This window comes from Gopherus flavomarginatus, chromosome 3 (assembly GCF_025201925.1).
Source record: "Gopherus flavomarginatus isolate rGopFla2 chromosome 3, rGopFla2.mat.asm, whole genome shotgun sequence".
NCBI classification, from domain to species: domain Eukaryota; kingdom Metazoa; phylum Chordata; order Testudines; family Testudinidae; genus Gopherus; species Gopherus flavomarginatus.
In genome coordinates this window covers 107,115,210-107,133,156 of record NC_066619.1, presented here as the reverse complement: position 1 = coordinate 107,133,156, position 17,947 = coordinate 107,115,210, and the positions used below count along the sequence as shown (strand labels likewise).

At 39.2% G+C, this 17,947-nt stretch overlaps 1 protein-coding gene across 1 annotated transcript in view; it reads right to left on the bottom strand.

Moving 5' to 3' along the window:
- BNC2 (basonuclin 2) overlaps window positions 1-16,147 on the bottom strand; it is a 364,384-nt gene extending 348,237 nt beyond the window's left edge. The window contains exon 1 of the mRNA XM_050944150.1: window positions 16,060-16,147. Coding sequence (XP_050800107.1) covers window positions 16,060-16,062 — 3 coding nt within the window. The 5' untranslated portion in view covers window positions 16,063-16,147. The remainder of the gene's footprint in view (window positions 1-16,059) is intronic.
- Between the last annotated feature and the right edge of the window lie 1,800 nt (window positions 16,148-17,947).

Sequence of the window (17,947 nt, the reverse complement as noted above, 5' to 3'; positions counted from 1 at the left end):
CTACTGTGTCTTGGGTAACTAATAAAACCTTTGTATTGGCCGCAGAGGTGTTGTCTTTTGCATGAAGACTTTGGTTTTACATTTCAACATTTGCAGTCATTCATGATTCTTTGATGCTCTTCCTCAAGAGTAAGATGTTCGGCCAGGACACAGGCTTTTTCCAACTTGGGCAATTAGGGCTTGATCTGAGAAAACTCCCACTGACTTTTCTGATGCAAGATCAAGGCCTTATATAGGGCCCAGTTCTACTCCCTGTGAAGTCAGTGTGAGTTTTGCCCTTAATTGCATTGTTGGGAGCAGGAGCAAGTTCATTCTGCTAATTCACTTCAAATAAACTACCAATGAATCGGATAGTCATCACTTCCTGTCCTAAAACTAGCAGAGTCCTATCGCACCTTATAGACTAATCTGTTGGTCTATATGGTGCCATAGGACTCTTTGCTGCTTTTACAGATCCAGACTAACATGGCTACCCCTCTGATACTGTCCTAAAACTGTTGCCTGGGATTTTGAGGATTGCGCATAGACATTGAGGGTAGCCAGAATGTGACCCATAATTTGCACTGTTAGTCCAATTTGTATGTACTTTTGGGATCCACTAGAATGAAAGACTCTGTGCACGGCCGTGACTACTCTGGAGATTTCAGCCATTGGTGGGCAGCCATAGGTATATCTGTACCAGTGCAAAATCCTAGTGTAGGCAGGCAAAGCTGCTATAACCAAGATTTACCTTGTACCATGTATCCTAGCTTGAAACTGAAGTAAGCTACACTAGTGCAAATCATGATATATAGCCCCTATTATAGGCAGACAGAGTTGCTGACACCGATGCACCAATAGCCCTGGCTGTAAATGGAGCAAATCCCCCGTGTAGTCAAGACCTGAATGCAAAAACATCATGACAATATCATTCTTTACAATATCTTAAATGTACAGCTCACCTAGTTGTAATAAAGATTTTTTCAAAGGTAGCTCTACCTCTCCCCTGAACTCTTAGTCTTATACTTACATTGCAAGTTCCTTGGGACAGGGACTGCTTTTTTGTTCTGTGACCAGCACATTGAGGTCCTTTAGCATGACAAGGTCTCCAAGATGCTACAGCCAAGAATTTTCAAAAGGTATTTAAGGTGCTGCTGCACTGCACTGATTTAGGAGCATAAATCTCATTCATTTTCAAAAGGGAGTCAAGTATTTAGGAGCCAAAATCAATTGACAGTTGATGGATTTAGGCTCCTCCTAAATGATATTTTAGGCTCCTAAAATCTGTTAGGTTTTGCAATGTTGAGTGCAGCAGCACCCAATCTAGGCCTATGGTAATACAAATATAACTATAACAACACAACCCTGCCCCCACCCCTCAAAAAAATTATAGGGGAGTGGCTATTGCATTGAATTATTACATTTAACTTTAGAAATAGAGCAGAAGAAATATACAATACATTCTGTAGATAAACCGTTAAAATGTACATGTGTTAATTTATGAAATTAATATTTCTGGAAGAAGTTATTTCCCTCTAATAACTTGATTTCACCTCTGAGTTTCAGTCATCTCTCATTACATTCATGCACTTTTCTCATCCCGATACTGCATTCTGCTCAACACTTAATATTTCTTGTTATTTTACGTGCAGTCTCTTATAAATACTAATTTTTCCACAAGGCAGGCAGCTTAGTAGGAACACAAATTACCTTAAATCCACACAGTTCTGTGGCCCTTTTTTTTTTCTAAACTGCAAGTGCAGAAATATTTACCCATCCTTCACTATCCTACAAATTATTGAAATCTACACATTGCACAATGTTGCAATGACAAGAATCTCACTGTAACTCAATTTGCATTATAATTGCAGCAGAACTCAAGACTTTTAGAAAGATGGATAAAGGGTTCCTTTATACATGCCAAAAATAAAGGGCACCTCATTCTGCTCTTAGGATGCAAACATGACAGAAGGTTTTCGTGTCTGCTATCTCCTTATTTCATACAAAGTAACTCTCATTAACAGAAGTTATATATTTACTTTTGAAAGGAGACTGGACCCCTAAATCATCAGCAAAATACAGTGTAAGTCATGAAGAGCCTGAGATCTAATGAATTGCTATACAAGAGCTAAGTACTGTTATTTTTTCCTGAAGCACAGCCCTGCAGCCCTTTGCAAGGAGGCAGACAGACACCCACAGAAGTCAGTATTTTGCCCAAGCGAGGACCACGAGATTGGAACCAATGTGTCAAAAACAGGGGCAGCCAATAGTCAGCTTCAGCTCCCAGAGTTACAAAGATGACCTGTTAGAAGCTCTCCTTGCCACAATTCTGATATTTTATAATACTACAGGTTCACAGTAATAGTCTTGAGTTCAATTATGTCAACAGAGATTTACTCATCATATCACAAGACAAAGCAATACGTTAAATATTAATCAATGCCAAAACACAGTGTACAATGTAAGAATGCTGAGAAATGGGCTTTACAATGTAGTTAAGTGTAGGCATATATGAAAGTAGAAGGACCATCATAATCAAACCAAAAGGCCAACTCTTGCCTCAGCTCACTTGCTGCCCTGGGGTTTAAACTCCTGACTGGTCATGCACTTATTTTCTCAGAGACTCATAGACTTTAGGGTCAGAAGGGACCAATGTGATCATCTAGTCTGACCTCCTGCACAAAGCATGCCACAGAACCCTACCCATCCACTTCTATAACAAACTCCTAACCTATGTCTGAGTTATTGAAGTGTTCAAATTGTGGTTTGAAGACCTCAAGCGGCAAAGAATCCACCAGCAGATTTCTTCCTTGTATTTAGTTAAGTACCAGAACCTGACCAACACAATGTTCATATAAATGCATCCCTCCTCCTACCCTGTGCGCTGTAACGATGTCACAGCAGAATTGGTGGGAAAAGGCTCTCTCTTCTTTTGATATCTTTGTGGTTACATCTTGCCAGAGAGAAACTAATGGTTCTTTGTGGCATATACACCATCTATCTATCTATCTAAACATTTAAAATTACAATAGCTCTTTTGTAGAGGACAAAGCAGAAGGAAGACATACATACCCAGTTGATGACATCATCAAGTTTGCCTTATGTTGCGGCAACTTTGTCATCATCTTCAGAGAAACAACAACAACAACTAATCTGTCTTTAAGGATTAGTTGAAAGCTAAATCTTGGGCATGGGCCTATGTCCTAACATCTCATCCGCTAACCATATGAGGGACCTTATAGCTCATCTTGTACAGTGTGAAGACTGAAGTAGCTTAACAGCCTCTTGGCTCAACCACTTATTACCATCAGTTCAACCCAATTCTTGCACTGAGAGCCTGGAATTTCCCTGAGTCCAGACCTCCATCAGATTCTATTAGATAGTTCTATGAGAGATGCAACCTCTCCATCTCAAGTGTATGACAGTTGGGAGTCTGGGATTGCCACTCTCCTGTAGTCTATATTTTCTATTTACAAAGATACCAAACTCATGCCCTGCTCCAATGGTAACCACTGGGAAGACCAGTACACCCAGTCCTCTGTGGTAACCATCTCTCAGGAGATGGCATGGCCAATACTGGCATTGAAACATACCTTCTTCCTCCTAGCTCCCCCTGCTTCCCTGGAGATATTTTTGCCAATGCAAATGTTAGCATTTAGGTCTTCACAGCAGTGACCAATTAGGAGGTGATTACGCTGTTGTTGCTCTCACCCCTACCCACAATCCACTGGGCTATGGTGAATTAAGAAGTCCTCTCCTCACTTCTTTCTCCCTCCTGTCACAATTCCCCTAGCAACACGGTATAAGACACAATAATCTGTTTTTTCCACTGCAGTCAGCATTTGAGGAACTTGTTTCCTACAGCATAAATACAAATGAAACAGCCTATGAAAACTCATTCCAACGCACAGGGCTAAATTCAGAAGTATTGTGCAGGGTTGTACAAGTTATAAGTTGGTAAGTGGCAGTACAGGAAAGTGACTGAGTTTAAGTTTGTGTGACTTATACAATGAAAGCAAAAACAAGAAAGGAACTTAAAATAAGGGCTAGGTTACTTTAACTCATACCCCTTCCACATTCCTCTTAAATTGCTTTTCCTGCTGCAACCTTCTCAAATACTTCAGCAAATAAATCATATCATCATAGTTTCAGATTATCTTAAACATACTTATTATGCCAATTTATGCTGCCCTACATAGTACCTCTAAATTTGGCCCAAATGTAGTGCACATGTTAGAACACATGGGTTTTACTGAAAAGCAACACATTGCAGCATATTTAAATTGTTGTATGATCACACATTAAGCTTCCTTCTGTTCTCACCGATCAAGCCCACTGGTGTCCTGTAGAAACAAAACATCTGGAAAACAGTGGTCATGCCCTGTTGTGACAGCTAAGCATAATCAATGAAAATATGCAATTATTGCTAATATCATTATTATTTTCAGCAAAGGAGTGACAAGTTCTTAGTGAAAAATTTAACATTCTTTCAGAGTTTTCTTTCAATGGACATCCAGAAACGTAAGTGACACCAGCCAATGTAAAAGCACTACACAACTGTATTAGTGTTTGTAAATCATCCATATAAATATTTGGGAAAATGACATTTTTTAAAAACATATGCATATAACATAGTCCTTTTGATAAGTATTAGCTATCTCATGGTTGCTTTCATACCAAGATGAATAATGAAACTCTTGTCTAGCAAAACTGGCAAAATGCCACACAAAGTCAATGTACTTAAGGCAATAACAGTCTATCAAAAGAACTACAAAAGTCATTATTTAGAAAGCAATAAATATAGACATGTATTAACATGAATACAGAGAAAATGAGAGCTTCCACGGAAACAAATATTTCCTTTAGTTCACCAATGACACTAATAGGGACCTCCAAATTAGTTTACCTTTCATTTGCTCCTCAATTCTTATAATTCAATTTCAAGATACTCTTATTACAAACATTACCAAGATAAGTTAGAGTATGGAAAATGCGGTTCATCATGGTAAGCACAATGTCAAATGTTATATTTCAACATGAAAATGTATTAGATACTTAACTGGCCCTTTCCTCTTTGATTTGGAAACCATGTAGTAACTTTTAGATTCAAACAAACAAACATCAGTCTCATTATGATAGAATGCGTAAAAGTAAGCAGGCAATGCTACAATTGTTCCAATTCACTTCTGTAGTTTTAATTCCATATAAATGTTTGTCCATTCCTGCTCACAAAAATATAACTGCCTAATAGAATTTAAGGGAGCTTGGTATTTAACATCAGTGGCAGAACTGCCATCCACTTTTGTGCAACAATAAAAAGATTTCTGTACTGCCTACTGAATTTCATCTAACGTATGGTCTCCTTCTGAGGCAATTATTGTTACAACTTACTATTAAATTCTCTGTTGCCTATCCCTTTACCTTCCACATTCTGAACTATAACTAAATGGTATAGCTATGCTTCATTTCTTCTACGTGAGAACTAGGGTTGGGGGGGGAAAGCAACTACTACTGCTGTTAATAAAATGATGGCCACTTGCACTTGTATTTGCTATTTACATTACTTGAACTCAATACAAACAACTTCAGAAAAGATGAAACTTGTGCAAACTTTTGTTTCCAATTCATATTTGTTATCTTACAAATCTTCATAGTGTGCCATATTTAAAACAGCAGTGGCCTGACTAGAGCTTTTCTCCTGCAGTTTCACAGAGATGCAGTTATATTGATTTCACTAGAGTTAGTACTTATTTACCCTGGTGTAAAAGTGATCTGGAGTAGGCCCCTTACAATATATACAAAGCTAATGGTTTCTATTCAAATATAATTAAGAACATAAGAACGGCCATACTGGATCAGACCAAAGGGCCATCTAGTCCGGTATCCTGTCTTCCGACAGTGGCAGTGCCAGGTGCCCCAGAGGGAATGAACAGAACAGGTAATCATCAAGTGATCCATCCCCTCCCCCATTCCCAGCTTCTGGCAAACAGAGGTGAGGGACACCAGTCCTGCCTATCCTGGCTAATAGCCATTGATGGACATATCCTCCATGAATTTATCTAGTTCTCTTTTTAACCCTGTTATGGTCTTGGCCTTCACAACACCCTCTGGTAAGGAGTTCCACAGGTTGACTGCATTGTGTCAAAAAAAATTCCTTTTATTTGTTTTAAACCTGCTGCCTTTAATTTCATTTGGTGACCCTAGTTCTTGTGTTATGAGAAGTAGTAAACACTTCCTTATCTACTTTCTCTACACCGGTCATGGTTTTATAGACTTCAATCATATCTCCTTTAAGCCATCTCTTTTCCAAGCTGAAAAGTCACAGTTTTATTAATCTCTCGTCATACAGAATCCATTCCAAACCCCTACTCATTTTTGTTACCCTTTTCTGAACTTTTTCCAATTCCAATATATCTTTTTTGAGATGGGACCACCACATCTGCATACAGTATTCAAGATGTGGGCGTACTATGGATTTATATAGAGACAACAGGATATTTTCTGTCCTATTATCTATCCCTTTCTTAATTATTCCCAGCATTCTGTTTGCTTTTTTGACTGCCGCTGCACATTGAGTGGATGTTTCCAGAGAACTACCCACAAAGACTCCAAGAATCTGTTTCTTGAGTGGTAACAGCTAATTTAGACTCCATCATTTTATATGTGTAGTTGGGATTATGCTTTCCAATATGCATTATTTTGCATTTATCAACATTAAATTTCATCTGCCATTTTGTTGCCCAGTCACCCAGTTTTGAGAGATCCTTTTCTAGCTCTTCGCAGTCTGCCTGGGTCTTAAATATCTTTAATAATTTTGTATCAACTGCAAATTTTGCCATCTCCCTGTTTATCCCTTTTTCCAGATCATTTATGAATATGCTGAATAGGACTGGTACTGGAACAGACCCCGGGGAACACTACAACTTACTTCTCTCCACTCTGAAAACTGACCATTTATATCTACCATTTGTTTTCTATCTTTTAACCAGTTACCAACCCATGAGAGCATCTACCCTCTTATCCTGTGACAGTTTACTTTTTGTAAGAGCCTTTGGTGACAGACCTTGTAAAAGGCTTTCTGAAAATCTAAGTACACTATATCTACTGGATCCCCTTGGTCCACATGCCTGTTGTCCCCTAAAAAAATCCCCTTTATTAAAACCATGTTGACTCTTCCTCAACAAATTATGTTCATCTATATGTCTGACAATATTGTTCTTTATTAAAGTTTCAACCAATTTGCCCAGTACTGAAGTCAGGATTACAAGCCTGTAATTTCCAGGATCACCTCTGGAGCCCTTTTTAAAAATTGGCATCACATTAGCTATCCTCCAGTCATCTGGTACAGTCAAAAGCTGATTTAAATGGGAGGTTACAGACTACAGTTAGTAGTTCTGCAATTTCACATTTGAGTTCCTTCAGAACTCCTGGGTGAATATCATCTGGTCCTGGTGACTTATTGCTGTTTAATTTATCAATTTGTTCCGAAACCTCTGTGACGTTGCACTCTATATGATTTTATGAAAGTATGCTGATGAGTATGAATATAATGTAACTGGAATATGCTTCATGCAAAAGGTCTCTTGTAAGGTATCATTACAAAGCTAATCTATAATCTATGAGCGTGGTCATCCTATTTGTATAAATGTACCACTCTTGTATTTGAAACTAGAAATATAAAATATAACTCTAAGGGCCTATTGTAATTATGCAAAGTGTGAGTCATTAATGATGGTTTGGAATCTTGATGATTCCCATTAACCAGGACAACTGTCTCTAGATAGCTCTGTTTTACTTGTAAGTCTTCCTCTATACATGTGTGCTGGCAAGTGAGTAATGAAGTCTTACAGTGACATGTGATCAGGCCACCTGAACTGGAATCCATCTTTAACCTGGTGCTTTTCCATTAAAAAGAAGGGATGGAAACCCAGAGGGACAAAGGAGTCCCACCTTATGCAAAAGATATATAAGTAGGTGGAACAGAACAAAAGAGGCAGCCATCATGAGAAATCCCGTAGCTACAACCTGAGCTGGAACAAGGGCTGTACCAGAGGAAAGGATTGTGCCCAGACTAGGAAGGCATCTAGCCTGTGAAAGAAACTTATTGAAACATCTCTATTAGGCTTAGATTTGCATGTTCTATTTTATTTTACTTAGTAATTCACTTTGTTCTGTTACTACTTGGAACCACTTAAATCCTACTTTCTGTATTTAATAAAATCAGTTTTTATTTATTAATTAACCCAGAGTATGCATTAATACCTGGGGGGGGAAGGAGGGCAAACAGCTGTGCATCTCTCTCTATCCGTGTTACACAGGGCAAACAATTTATGAGTTTACCCTGTATAAGCTTTATACAGATTCATTTGGGGTTTAGACCCCACTGGACATGGGCTCTGAGTGTTAAAGACAGAAAGACTTCTGTAAGCTGCTTTCAGGTTAAGTCTGCAGCTTTGGGGCGTGTGGTTCAGACCCTGCGTCCGTGTTGGAGCAGACTGGCGTGTCTGGGTCAACAAGACAGGGAGCTGGAGTCCCAGGCTGGCAGGGAAAGCAGGGGCAGAAGTAGTCTTGGCACATCAGTTGGCAGTTCCCATGGGGGGTTTCTGTGATCCAACCCATCACAACCTCCTCTAATGATACCTCAATCTGGGACTGTTCCTCAGATCTGTCACCTAAAAAGAACGGCTCAGGTTTGGGAATCTCCCTCCTATCCTCAGCTGTGAAGAGCGATGCAAAGACTTTAGTTTCTCCGTAATGGCCTTATTGTCCTTGAGTGCTACTTTAGCATTTCCATCATCCAGTGGCCCCACTAGTTGTTTAGCAGGCTTCCTGCTTCTGATGTAGTTAAAAAACAGTTGCTATTACTTTGCTATTCCTCTCACAAGGAGTTCCACAGGTTAACTGCGCATTGTGTGAAGAAATATTTCCTTTTGCTTGTTTTAAATCTGCTGCTCATTAATTACATTTGGTGACCCTTAGTTCTTGAGTTATGAGAAGGAGTAAATAACACTTATTTACTTTTTCCACACCATTCATGATTTTATAGACCTCTATCATATCCCCCCTTAGTCATCTCTTTTCCAAGCTGAAAAGTCCCAGTTTTATTAAACTAGCCTGGTACTGAAACCGTTCCATACCCCTAATCATTTTTGTTGCCCTTTTCTGAACCTTTTCCAATTCCAATAGATCTTTGTTGCGATGGGGCGACCAGATCTGCACCCAGTATTCAAGATGTGGACATACCATGGATTTATATAGAGGTAATGTGATATTTTCTGTCTTTTTATCTATCCCTTTCTTAATGATTCCTAACATGCCATTCAATTTAACCTTAAATCTATATTCTTAGGAAAGGTACATTTCCATAGAGCCATGTATTAAACTATTTTGATAAGAGTGAAAAAAGTATTACTACACTGTGCTGTAGGAGAGGGAAATGAGGAATAAATCCATCTATTTTTTTCAGTGTGTAAATTACAATCTTGTGGGCAAAAGTGGTGACTCCCCACTTTATTACATTCTATTCGCCTTCAGTGGAATTACATGAGTGGAGAGTCAGACCCATGGACTGCAAAATTTGTCCCTTGATGTTGCTCTTTGGGCAGGGGTGGTGGTTGAAGTTATTCAAATGATCATCAGATTCTTGGTCTAATTCATCCCTAGGACAAGTCAAGTTAAGTCAACAGAGTTACCAACAGGGAACTAGTTTGCTCCTTTGTTTATGAATATCAGTATTTTTCTGTTAATCTGATCGTAGTTGTAGTTTTGAAAATTTTTAATTGGCTGAGTTGACAATTTCTGATCCACGCCAAAAAAAGATGATCAGAAGTACAGTATGTTTTGGAAAACTACAAGAAATATATTCCATGGTTGCCAGGTTAAAACAAAGTCAACACATTTCCCAGTTGCAGAAACATTTAATTTTCCCTCCTTGTAAATGAAACTAACATGACTGACAAGTACCTCACAGCCAAACCTTGGCAACACTTAATGCAAGTCCATCTCTTTGGCCTCCTAAGCAAAATTCCTGCACAAACTGTTTGTCTTTGCAATAACTCCTACAAAGCTCATTACTTCCAGCCTTGGTCTATCCCCCATGTTGTGCATTTATCCCTGGGATGCATTATCAACATGTGGCACATGTCCTTGACACACACAGAAGAGTTGCACCCCAGGATAGCAGCATGCATGACAATAGTGTTGACTCTTACTCCTTTATGGTTGCTGGGATGTAACCGAGAAATCTAATAACTGTGACAGTAGGCCTTTAGGTTTTTCCCTTGCCTTTCCAGACAGTGAAGCTGCACAGACACTAATGAAAGGTTAAATGAATAGGAATAGCTGACAAGAGGTACAATAAAGAAGGAGCTTGGTAATCCACAGACACTGAGCAGAGATCCTTGGCTCAGGCAGAGAAAGGACAACACATCGACGAGTCACAATATTTAAAACAGCTTGCTATACACAGAGGCTTTTGTGTCTGGGTACATGTCTGGCTTTGGAAGAAAAAAAGACACTGAAAAGGAATTTCAGCATGGGGCACTTTGGCAAATGTAAGGTCACAATAAGGGGGAAAATGTTTTGTGCGTGTTGTTACATCTTTGCACTGAACATAAAAAAGCAGGGACTACACATTTTACAAATATGATATAGTTGCAACATGGGTTCAATATGATTTCAGTTGACAGCATGATGGGAGTCACACATACACTCAGTATCATTAAAGGCTTGTAGCAGTTCATAATCTGTACTGCTACATTATCAGCAAGTTTTCCTCGTAGCCAAAGAATTCTGAAGGCACTACTTTATGTGGTTTTATAGCACAGAACAATTGTTGACCTAAAAAATTGTAATATGTTGCAAAAACATGGCTAAACTTCCAAATGGTGCATCAGACACTGCAAAACTTTTCAGCAGATAGTTTATAGCATTTTAAATTTCTTGTGCTTGTGATTTATTAATCAGTTTTAAATAGATTTTATTTTTCCTAATTATTTCAGTGCCCCTACTTATTTTTAGAACCCTGCTGGGTTTGATTATTTTCTGTCAAAAGAGGTTTAAGTAAATGGTAGACCAATTTAATTCTAGGGAAGATTACTGAAAAGAGCAAAAAGAGAAACAAAAAGAGCAGTCTACAGTAATACAGTAGAAAACAAATCTGAAGTTATCTGCATTCATTGTTTATTACTTAGTTTAAGTTATTCTAGTAGCAAAGTTCAGAAACAAACTCAACAGTGAAAAATGAAATAGCCTTGATTTACCTGCAAACTTGTCTGCCTATGTATTCTAGTATAATATACATTTATAACATGTGGTAAAACTGTACTATGAAAACATTCTAAAACAAGAGAGCATCTTTGAACAACCAAATTAAATTACAGCTGAACTCCTGAGTGTAGCAAGGGTTCTAATAAGCAACAGATAAAAGCTTTTACTAGCTAGCAACAGAATGAGTGCTACTGTGCTGTGCAAGACATAAAGAGACAAATCTGGCAGTTTCTCTCACTGGATTATACCATTTACTTAAATGGTAAATAAGCTTGTTCAAAGTAATGCTCATAAAAGCTAGCATAGAACTATTATGCAGCAATTACGATCAACGGAATTTTTAAATATAAACATGTCACAAATTAGGCAGAAAGAGAAAGACACAAAAGGTGAGATTAAAACAAACAAATAGTTCATTAAATTGTTAGGTACCATTTAGTAAACAAATAGTAACTGTTCCTTATTCCTTCATAGCTATCCATTTTCTAAAGAGAAACCTCTGTCCTAATTGTGCTCTCTACATTATATAGGAATCTTTACATAAAAGACTTGTCTTTTCTGTGACTGACTTGACTAGTTTTATAGTCAAACACAAACTGTACCATATAAACATGTATAGCAGAAAGTAAAGAGGATTTTCATTATGTAGATGTTCCTTAACAAAAATAATTTAACTTGTCCAATGTGTGAAAGGGACTTCTTCAAAGACCCCTCAATTAAAATTATTAATAAATAAATAATATGTATATTTATTTTATAAATTCAATGTCTCAAATGCATTTTAGTTGGACTTCAATTTTCTGAAAAGTAAAACCAATTATTGAGAGTTATAGGAGTCAACTGCAAATCCTATTGATGTGCATGTACATCACACCTAAAACTTAATAAAGTCACCCCCAAAGCCTAAACACTAGATCTATGATGATTACTAACTTCTTTTCATAGCCATTCAATTTTTCTGAGTATTTTTTTCTTTTTATTTAACCTTAGGCATATCTAATAAAATCAAGAGGCTCCCAGTAGCTCTGCAGAGAGGAGTTTAACTAACCAATGATCCTTTCCATTTTAAAAAGCAATCAGAGAGAGTGTGCAGCATTTCCCTTACATAAGTGTTTTTGTTTTTATTCTGTAATGTTTTCAATACTACATCTTTGCAAGATGTAGATGATAAATGAGAACATCTGCTATGAAACCCAGAAAGTTAAATATTACTTATTATGCAAACTAAAGAATCTCTCTTAACCACTTCCAACTTACACTTGATTCACAAAATTCTAGCCTGAAACCTTACACTGTATGTGGCAAGTTAGTCATGTATGTATTAAAATATATAGCCTCCTACTTTTCAACAATTAAATGCAGTGAAAAAATAAAACAGATACTTAGACAAAGTAATACTATACCCCCTATTTTAGAGCCCAATTTTTAAACGTGGTGTACCTTAATTCAAAAACAATGTTGTTTCCATGAGCTTGTATTCCAGAAAACTATTAATGTTGCTCCTAATTTGCAAACTGTATTTTCACCTACCACAATATTTACACATAGCATTTGTAATGACTTTTATTGTTTAATCTCTTCTGTATTTCAGTATTGGATACTATGGAAATACACTTATTTAGCAGGCTATAAATAATGAAGTTGGCATGCGTAATTGATATTTAGCATGTCTCACTGTAACTGGAAAAGCTTCATTATAGATGAGCAAATCATTTCTAACAAGTTCAACTGACAAATACTATAACAAACCTGTACTATATAGGGATAAGTTATTTGTCTCAGATATATACGCTTAGAAAAAACAAAAGGTGCAAAAAAGACCATCCAGAAAGATTGAGGGGGGGGGAGGAGTGAACTTCCAAGCTACTGCCTATTTTGAAGTCCTTTAAAATAAAATTCTCAGTAACAACAACAGAAAGAATAGCTTGCCTCCCCTTCCCCCTTCTGAGCTAGTGTCCAATTTCTTCTTTTCTGAACAGCTGTATTATCCAACTTAAGTTGCTCTGCTAATTTCAGTCCCATAAGGACTAACTTGGAAGGCAAGAAAATACAAGAAAAGATCAATTTGCTGGGAAAGATCAAATGAGAAAACTGTGGGGACAGCATGAGGTCAGAGTGTGGAGAACTAAGCAGACCTGTTCTTCATTAACTTAAGCTCTCTTGGGATGTCACACACTACCTGTCCATGGGCTTATTGAACCGCCTAACCCTCATCTCTGCACCATTCTTCTGGGCCCAAGCGAATCACATCCTGCTGCTGACATGTTAGCAGGGGAGTGCAGCTCCAACATGAAAGTACTTTTCTTTCTTGTCTAAATCAGGCAGATTTTTGAAAAGACGACACGGCATTGACTCATGACATGGCAAGATGAAATGAGAGGTCTGGGCCAGTCTTGGAGCTGTGCAGATAAAAGTAATCAAATGACACTCCTGGAATGCAAATTGGCATTCTTGACTGCAGCAATTGCACAACCATGAAACATCCCTGACAGCAAGCAAGATTAGGACAAAATGTTATGTAAAGCACTGAACGCAAAAACTCACTTGAAAAGTCAAACTGTAGCACTTACATTTTAATACAGAAATAGTCAGCTCTGTTTTTGTCTGTTCCTTTACTGCTTCTGTTATATGTAATTGCATATCCCCATCTGTCACATTCACTTTAAGTATAAAAACTCAAACCATGAACAAACGCATACATCTCCTAGATTTGTCCACCTAAAATATTTTAACATAACTTTTAAAAAAAAAGTTAATATACTAAAACAGAACGCTTCTATTACATATTTAAGCATTGTCCATTCAGAACAGTTCATATGTTGGGGTCTTAAAAGCAGTTTCTAACTTCTCTCGTAACAAATAAGTTAACATAGATATTATCCTGCATCTGAATCACGTGAAATTACTAAATAAATAACTTGCTAAATATTTAGCGATCTGATTTTTAAATCTCATGCTCCTTAGGAATTTAAAGGAGAACATACATATAGCTAGAAGGTTCATTAATGCTGGACAGCTTAAAATGAGACTAGTTTAACACAGAACACTTATGCCCCATTAAAAATAGCAGGAATCTTCAATCTTATATTTAAGAGAAAGGACAGGTCCACATACTTTTTCAGGTACTTGGTATTCTTAAGCAGCATCTGCTGATGAGGCTTATTAAATATTATTGTCTGAAATGAACTCAATTACACTAACAAAAAATGCTTACCCTATTTTAAAAGTAATTCCTGACTATGAGATGAGCAATAAGATAGATGGTAAATGGAATATGTTATAATGAAAAATAAAGCCCACTCCTGTCTCTGAATATTTAATTTGCTTCTATGACTGAAGGACACATGGGTTTAAAAGAGAAACATGTAACATTTTGCTTTGACTGCTTACTTAAAAGACATTTTAACTGTTGGTTGAACAACAGTAGCAAAAAAAAGACACACTGCCACTGTAATCCTAGGGACACCAGATTGTTACATGTCTTTTGTGCATCAATTTTACAACAGCTTGACTCTAGGGTAAATGGGAATCATCATAAATCGCATGTTGCTTTCAAAACCACTTTAATTTCTGTCAGTGTTGCTGTAACCACAGTCCTGGGCACCTACTGCTTTTTCCCCCTCCCCACCCTGGTGTTCGGTGGGTTTTTTGTTTGTTTTTTTGTTGGTGTTGCCTGCATTTAACAGTGGCATCTCTGACATGCCAAAAATTGTGGCTCTCATCACTGAAACAAGACATGCCACATTAAGGAAAGAATGGAAAAAATATTAACCCTCTGTCTCATTCTTCTCCTTCCCACCTCCCTTTCTATATATACTGTCCCATCTCCACAGCACAGCCAATCCCTAAGTGGGGTTAACAATAGCAATTTACTGTGGAAGCTTACTAAAAGCATGGGAGTGGTCAAGCAACACACCACTTTATTCAATATGGGCTGATCCCTGCTCCTCACTAGCTGAACTAACTATACTTTTAACCCAAGAAATATCACTGTCAGATTTCATATACAGTTGCTTCCTAAAATGTGCTTGTTCCTTGCAGCAGTAAAGGTATCTTCACATCACAGCCAGGGAGAGAGGACTTAAGCAAACTGAGATCCTGAGTCATCTCGGTTTTTATTTTTAATGTAAATGTTTTTAATTAAAACAAAAAGCCTCCTTCGTAAAATCCTGGTGTAAAAGAACTGGCCTCGTTTCATCTGCTCATAGGAAATCCAGCAAACATGCTCTGAAAGCGGTTTTCCCTCTTCCAGTGAGCACATCAGTATTTCCCTACAAGTTCTGGGCACAACTGCTGATGGGAAAGGTGTAAACTGCAAGCACATGCACAAGCAAAAGAGAAGAAAGAGTTACTGAAGGAAGGTGGATTTACACTTCTGTCTCCCAGCCTCAGGCGTTGTTTCTCTCCCCCCACAGCCCCCCCACTCCCACCCCTTCTTCTCCCACTTTCAAAGGTTACCTTTACATTGTGTGCAAACGTTACTCATGTCCAAGCAGAGGGTGGTTTCCAAAAAAGCTCACCCACAGTACGTTTAATTCAATCTCACCCCCCATTTTTTTTGTTTTGTTTTTTTGTTTTTAACATTATGCCCTCACCTTTGGTGGACGGAAAGTGGCAGCAAAATCCTGTGGCCATCTCATCCCAAACTGCCTGAAAGTTTGGGAGAACTTAAATCATCATTTCAACGTAGCACGTCTCTTCCCCACCCCCCGCCTCCAGCTGTTTGTTGTTTTGGTTACTGCACAATTTATTAACAACAAAATGAAAAGTAAAGGCTAGAATGAAAAGGAAAGGCTGTTGGAAACTTCTTACCATCTCTGCATGCTGGTTGTCAAGGGCACCCCCTGTCTCTTGATCTCTCAGCAGCAGTGCCTGCACCAGCCCCTTCCTTCTGCCTCTGGGCTCTGCTCTTCTCGGTTTTCCTCTCTCTCTCACCACCCCCCCGCCCCCCTTCTCACTCTCAAGCCTTCAGGTGATCTGAACTAAAAACAAAAAGAGAAAGAGAGAGAGTCTCTCAAGCTCTTCAAAACTTCAGCCCCCAAACTTCAGCCGCAGCGGCAGCGAGAAAGACCTTTCAACACAGAGCTGCTGCGGGGGAGGGACCCAAGTTTGGCTCTGAAGCCTCCACAGGTTGGTTTGTTGTTGTGGGGTTGTTTGGCTGGAAGGGGGGCGGGGGCAGGGCTTGCAAGTGGATCTGAAAGGAGAACGTTGCTTCCTTGCTCCCTGTTCACCCTCAGCCGCTTTGCACTGCTCTTGGGGAAGCGCGGGGGGGCTAGTGCAAACACGGGGCCGGGAGGTCCCACCGGGGCCACTCGAACCCAGCTGTCAGAAACGCCGAGCAGCCCCAGCGAGCTTTATTGCAAGCCAAGCCCGCCGTGTGCGTGTGTCTGGCTCTCTCTTTCCCTCCGGCCGGTTCCCCCTCGCAGCGGCGGCGAGCTCTCCTGCTGCTGCTGCTGCTCCTCTTCCTTATCAGCTCAAGGCGTCCAGCTCTCCGCCGCTGGAGCGCGAGAGGGAAGGGAAAGGGGTGGAGGGAAAATAATACGCAACCCGAAGGAAAATGGGAGAAAGTCCCGGGAAGCGCGTTAAAAAGGCAGGGAAAAGTTAGGGAGCGCTGAAGTTTTCGCTCCCACCCCTGTGTTCCATCAGTTCCCGGGGCTCTGCCGCTGCTGGGTGTGGGAGCTGAAGACTGTTTTTTTAAAAAAAAGGCTTTGAGTGGGGGGTCACGGTTGTACGTTTGCAGGGAGAAGACAAGAGTCACATCTGTGTGTGACACGGAGCCAGCCGAGCTAAACCCTGCCCTGGAGACAGAAAAAACACGAGCTCAAGGCTTCAGCGCCCAGGCGCACAACTGCAGCTGGGAGCACACATTTTTAAGGCACATGCAACAAAATCCACACCCTTTCCAAGCCACACACATTCATCATCGCCACCAGCCGGGACATAATTTAACATGTGGGAACAACACAGCAAGTTGCACTGATTTATCACAGTTGAGCAAAGTTTCAGCTCCTCCAACCCAAGAGACGAGATGAGACCGATTTTGTGTCTGTTCCTATAAGCTGAATGTCCCCTTTTCTTCCGAAGTCTTCTATTAGCCCAATGTTCATCAAAGGATATAAAACTTTTCCCTCTAGTGTCCTTATTTATGGATCTGAAATGTTGGCAGATATGTAAATCCACATGAGTAATTGGGAAAGGGAGAGAATGACTAAAGTCTATAAAGTTCATTTGTCTATCCAGGGGTAGTAGTAACCACATCTGTTATCTACTTAAATATCTACCCTTTCCCTCCCTCATATTCCAGATAACAAAATGAAGGCTCCTTACTTCTCTTTTAAAAAATAACATTGTTTCTTTCAAAATATGCAGTAAAAGCATCAGGGTTCTTTCAACTGAGACTATACAAAATGCATGTCTCTGTTAAAGTGCTGGTCCAGTGAAGGGCGTCTCCACATTTTCAAACCGCTATGTTAAATACACATTTAAAAACTATTAGCTACTGTCAAGTCAAATTTGCCATTTTCCTCCTCTTTTGGAAATTGGACACATTTAAGGCCGAATGGGTATGTGAACAGGTTTGGGGGTGATGGATCAGGGTCAAGCATGTGAGACTGATAGCCAGCTGCCTTTTGATTTTAGCTAAGGAATCTATTGTCTTTTGGAGGGACCACACCAAACTTACAGTGACACATCTTTGTGC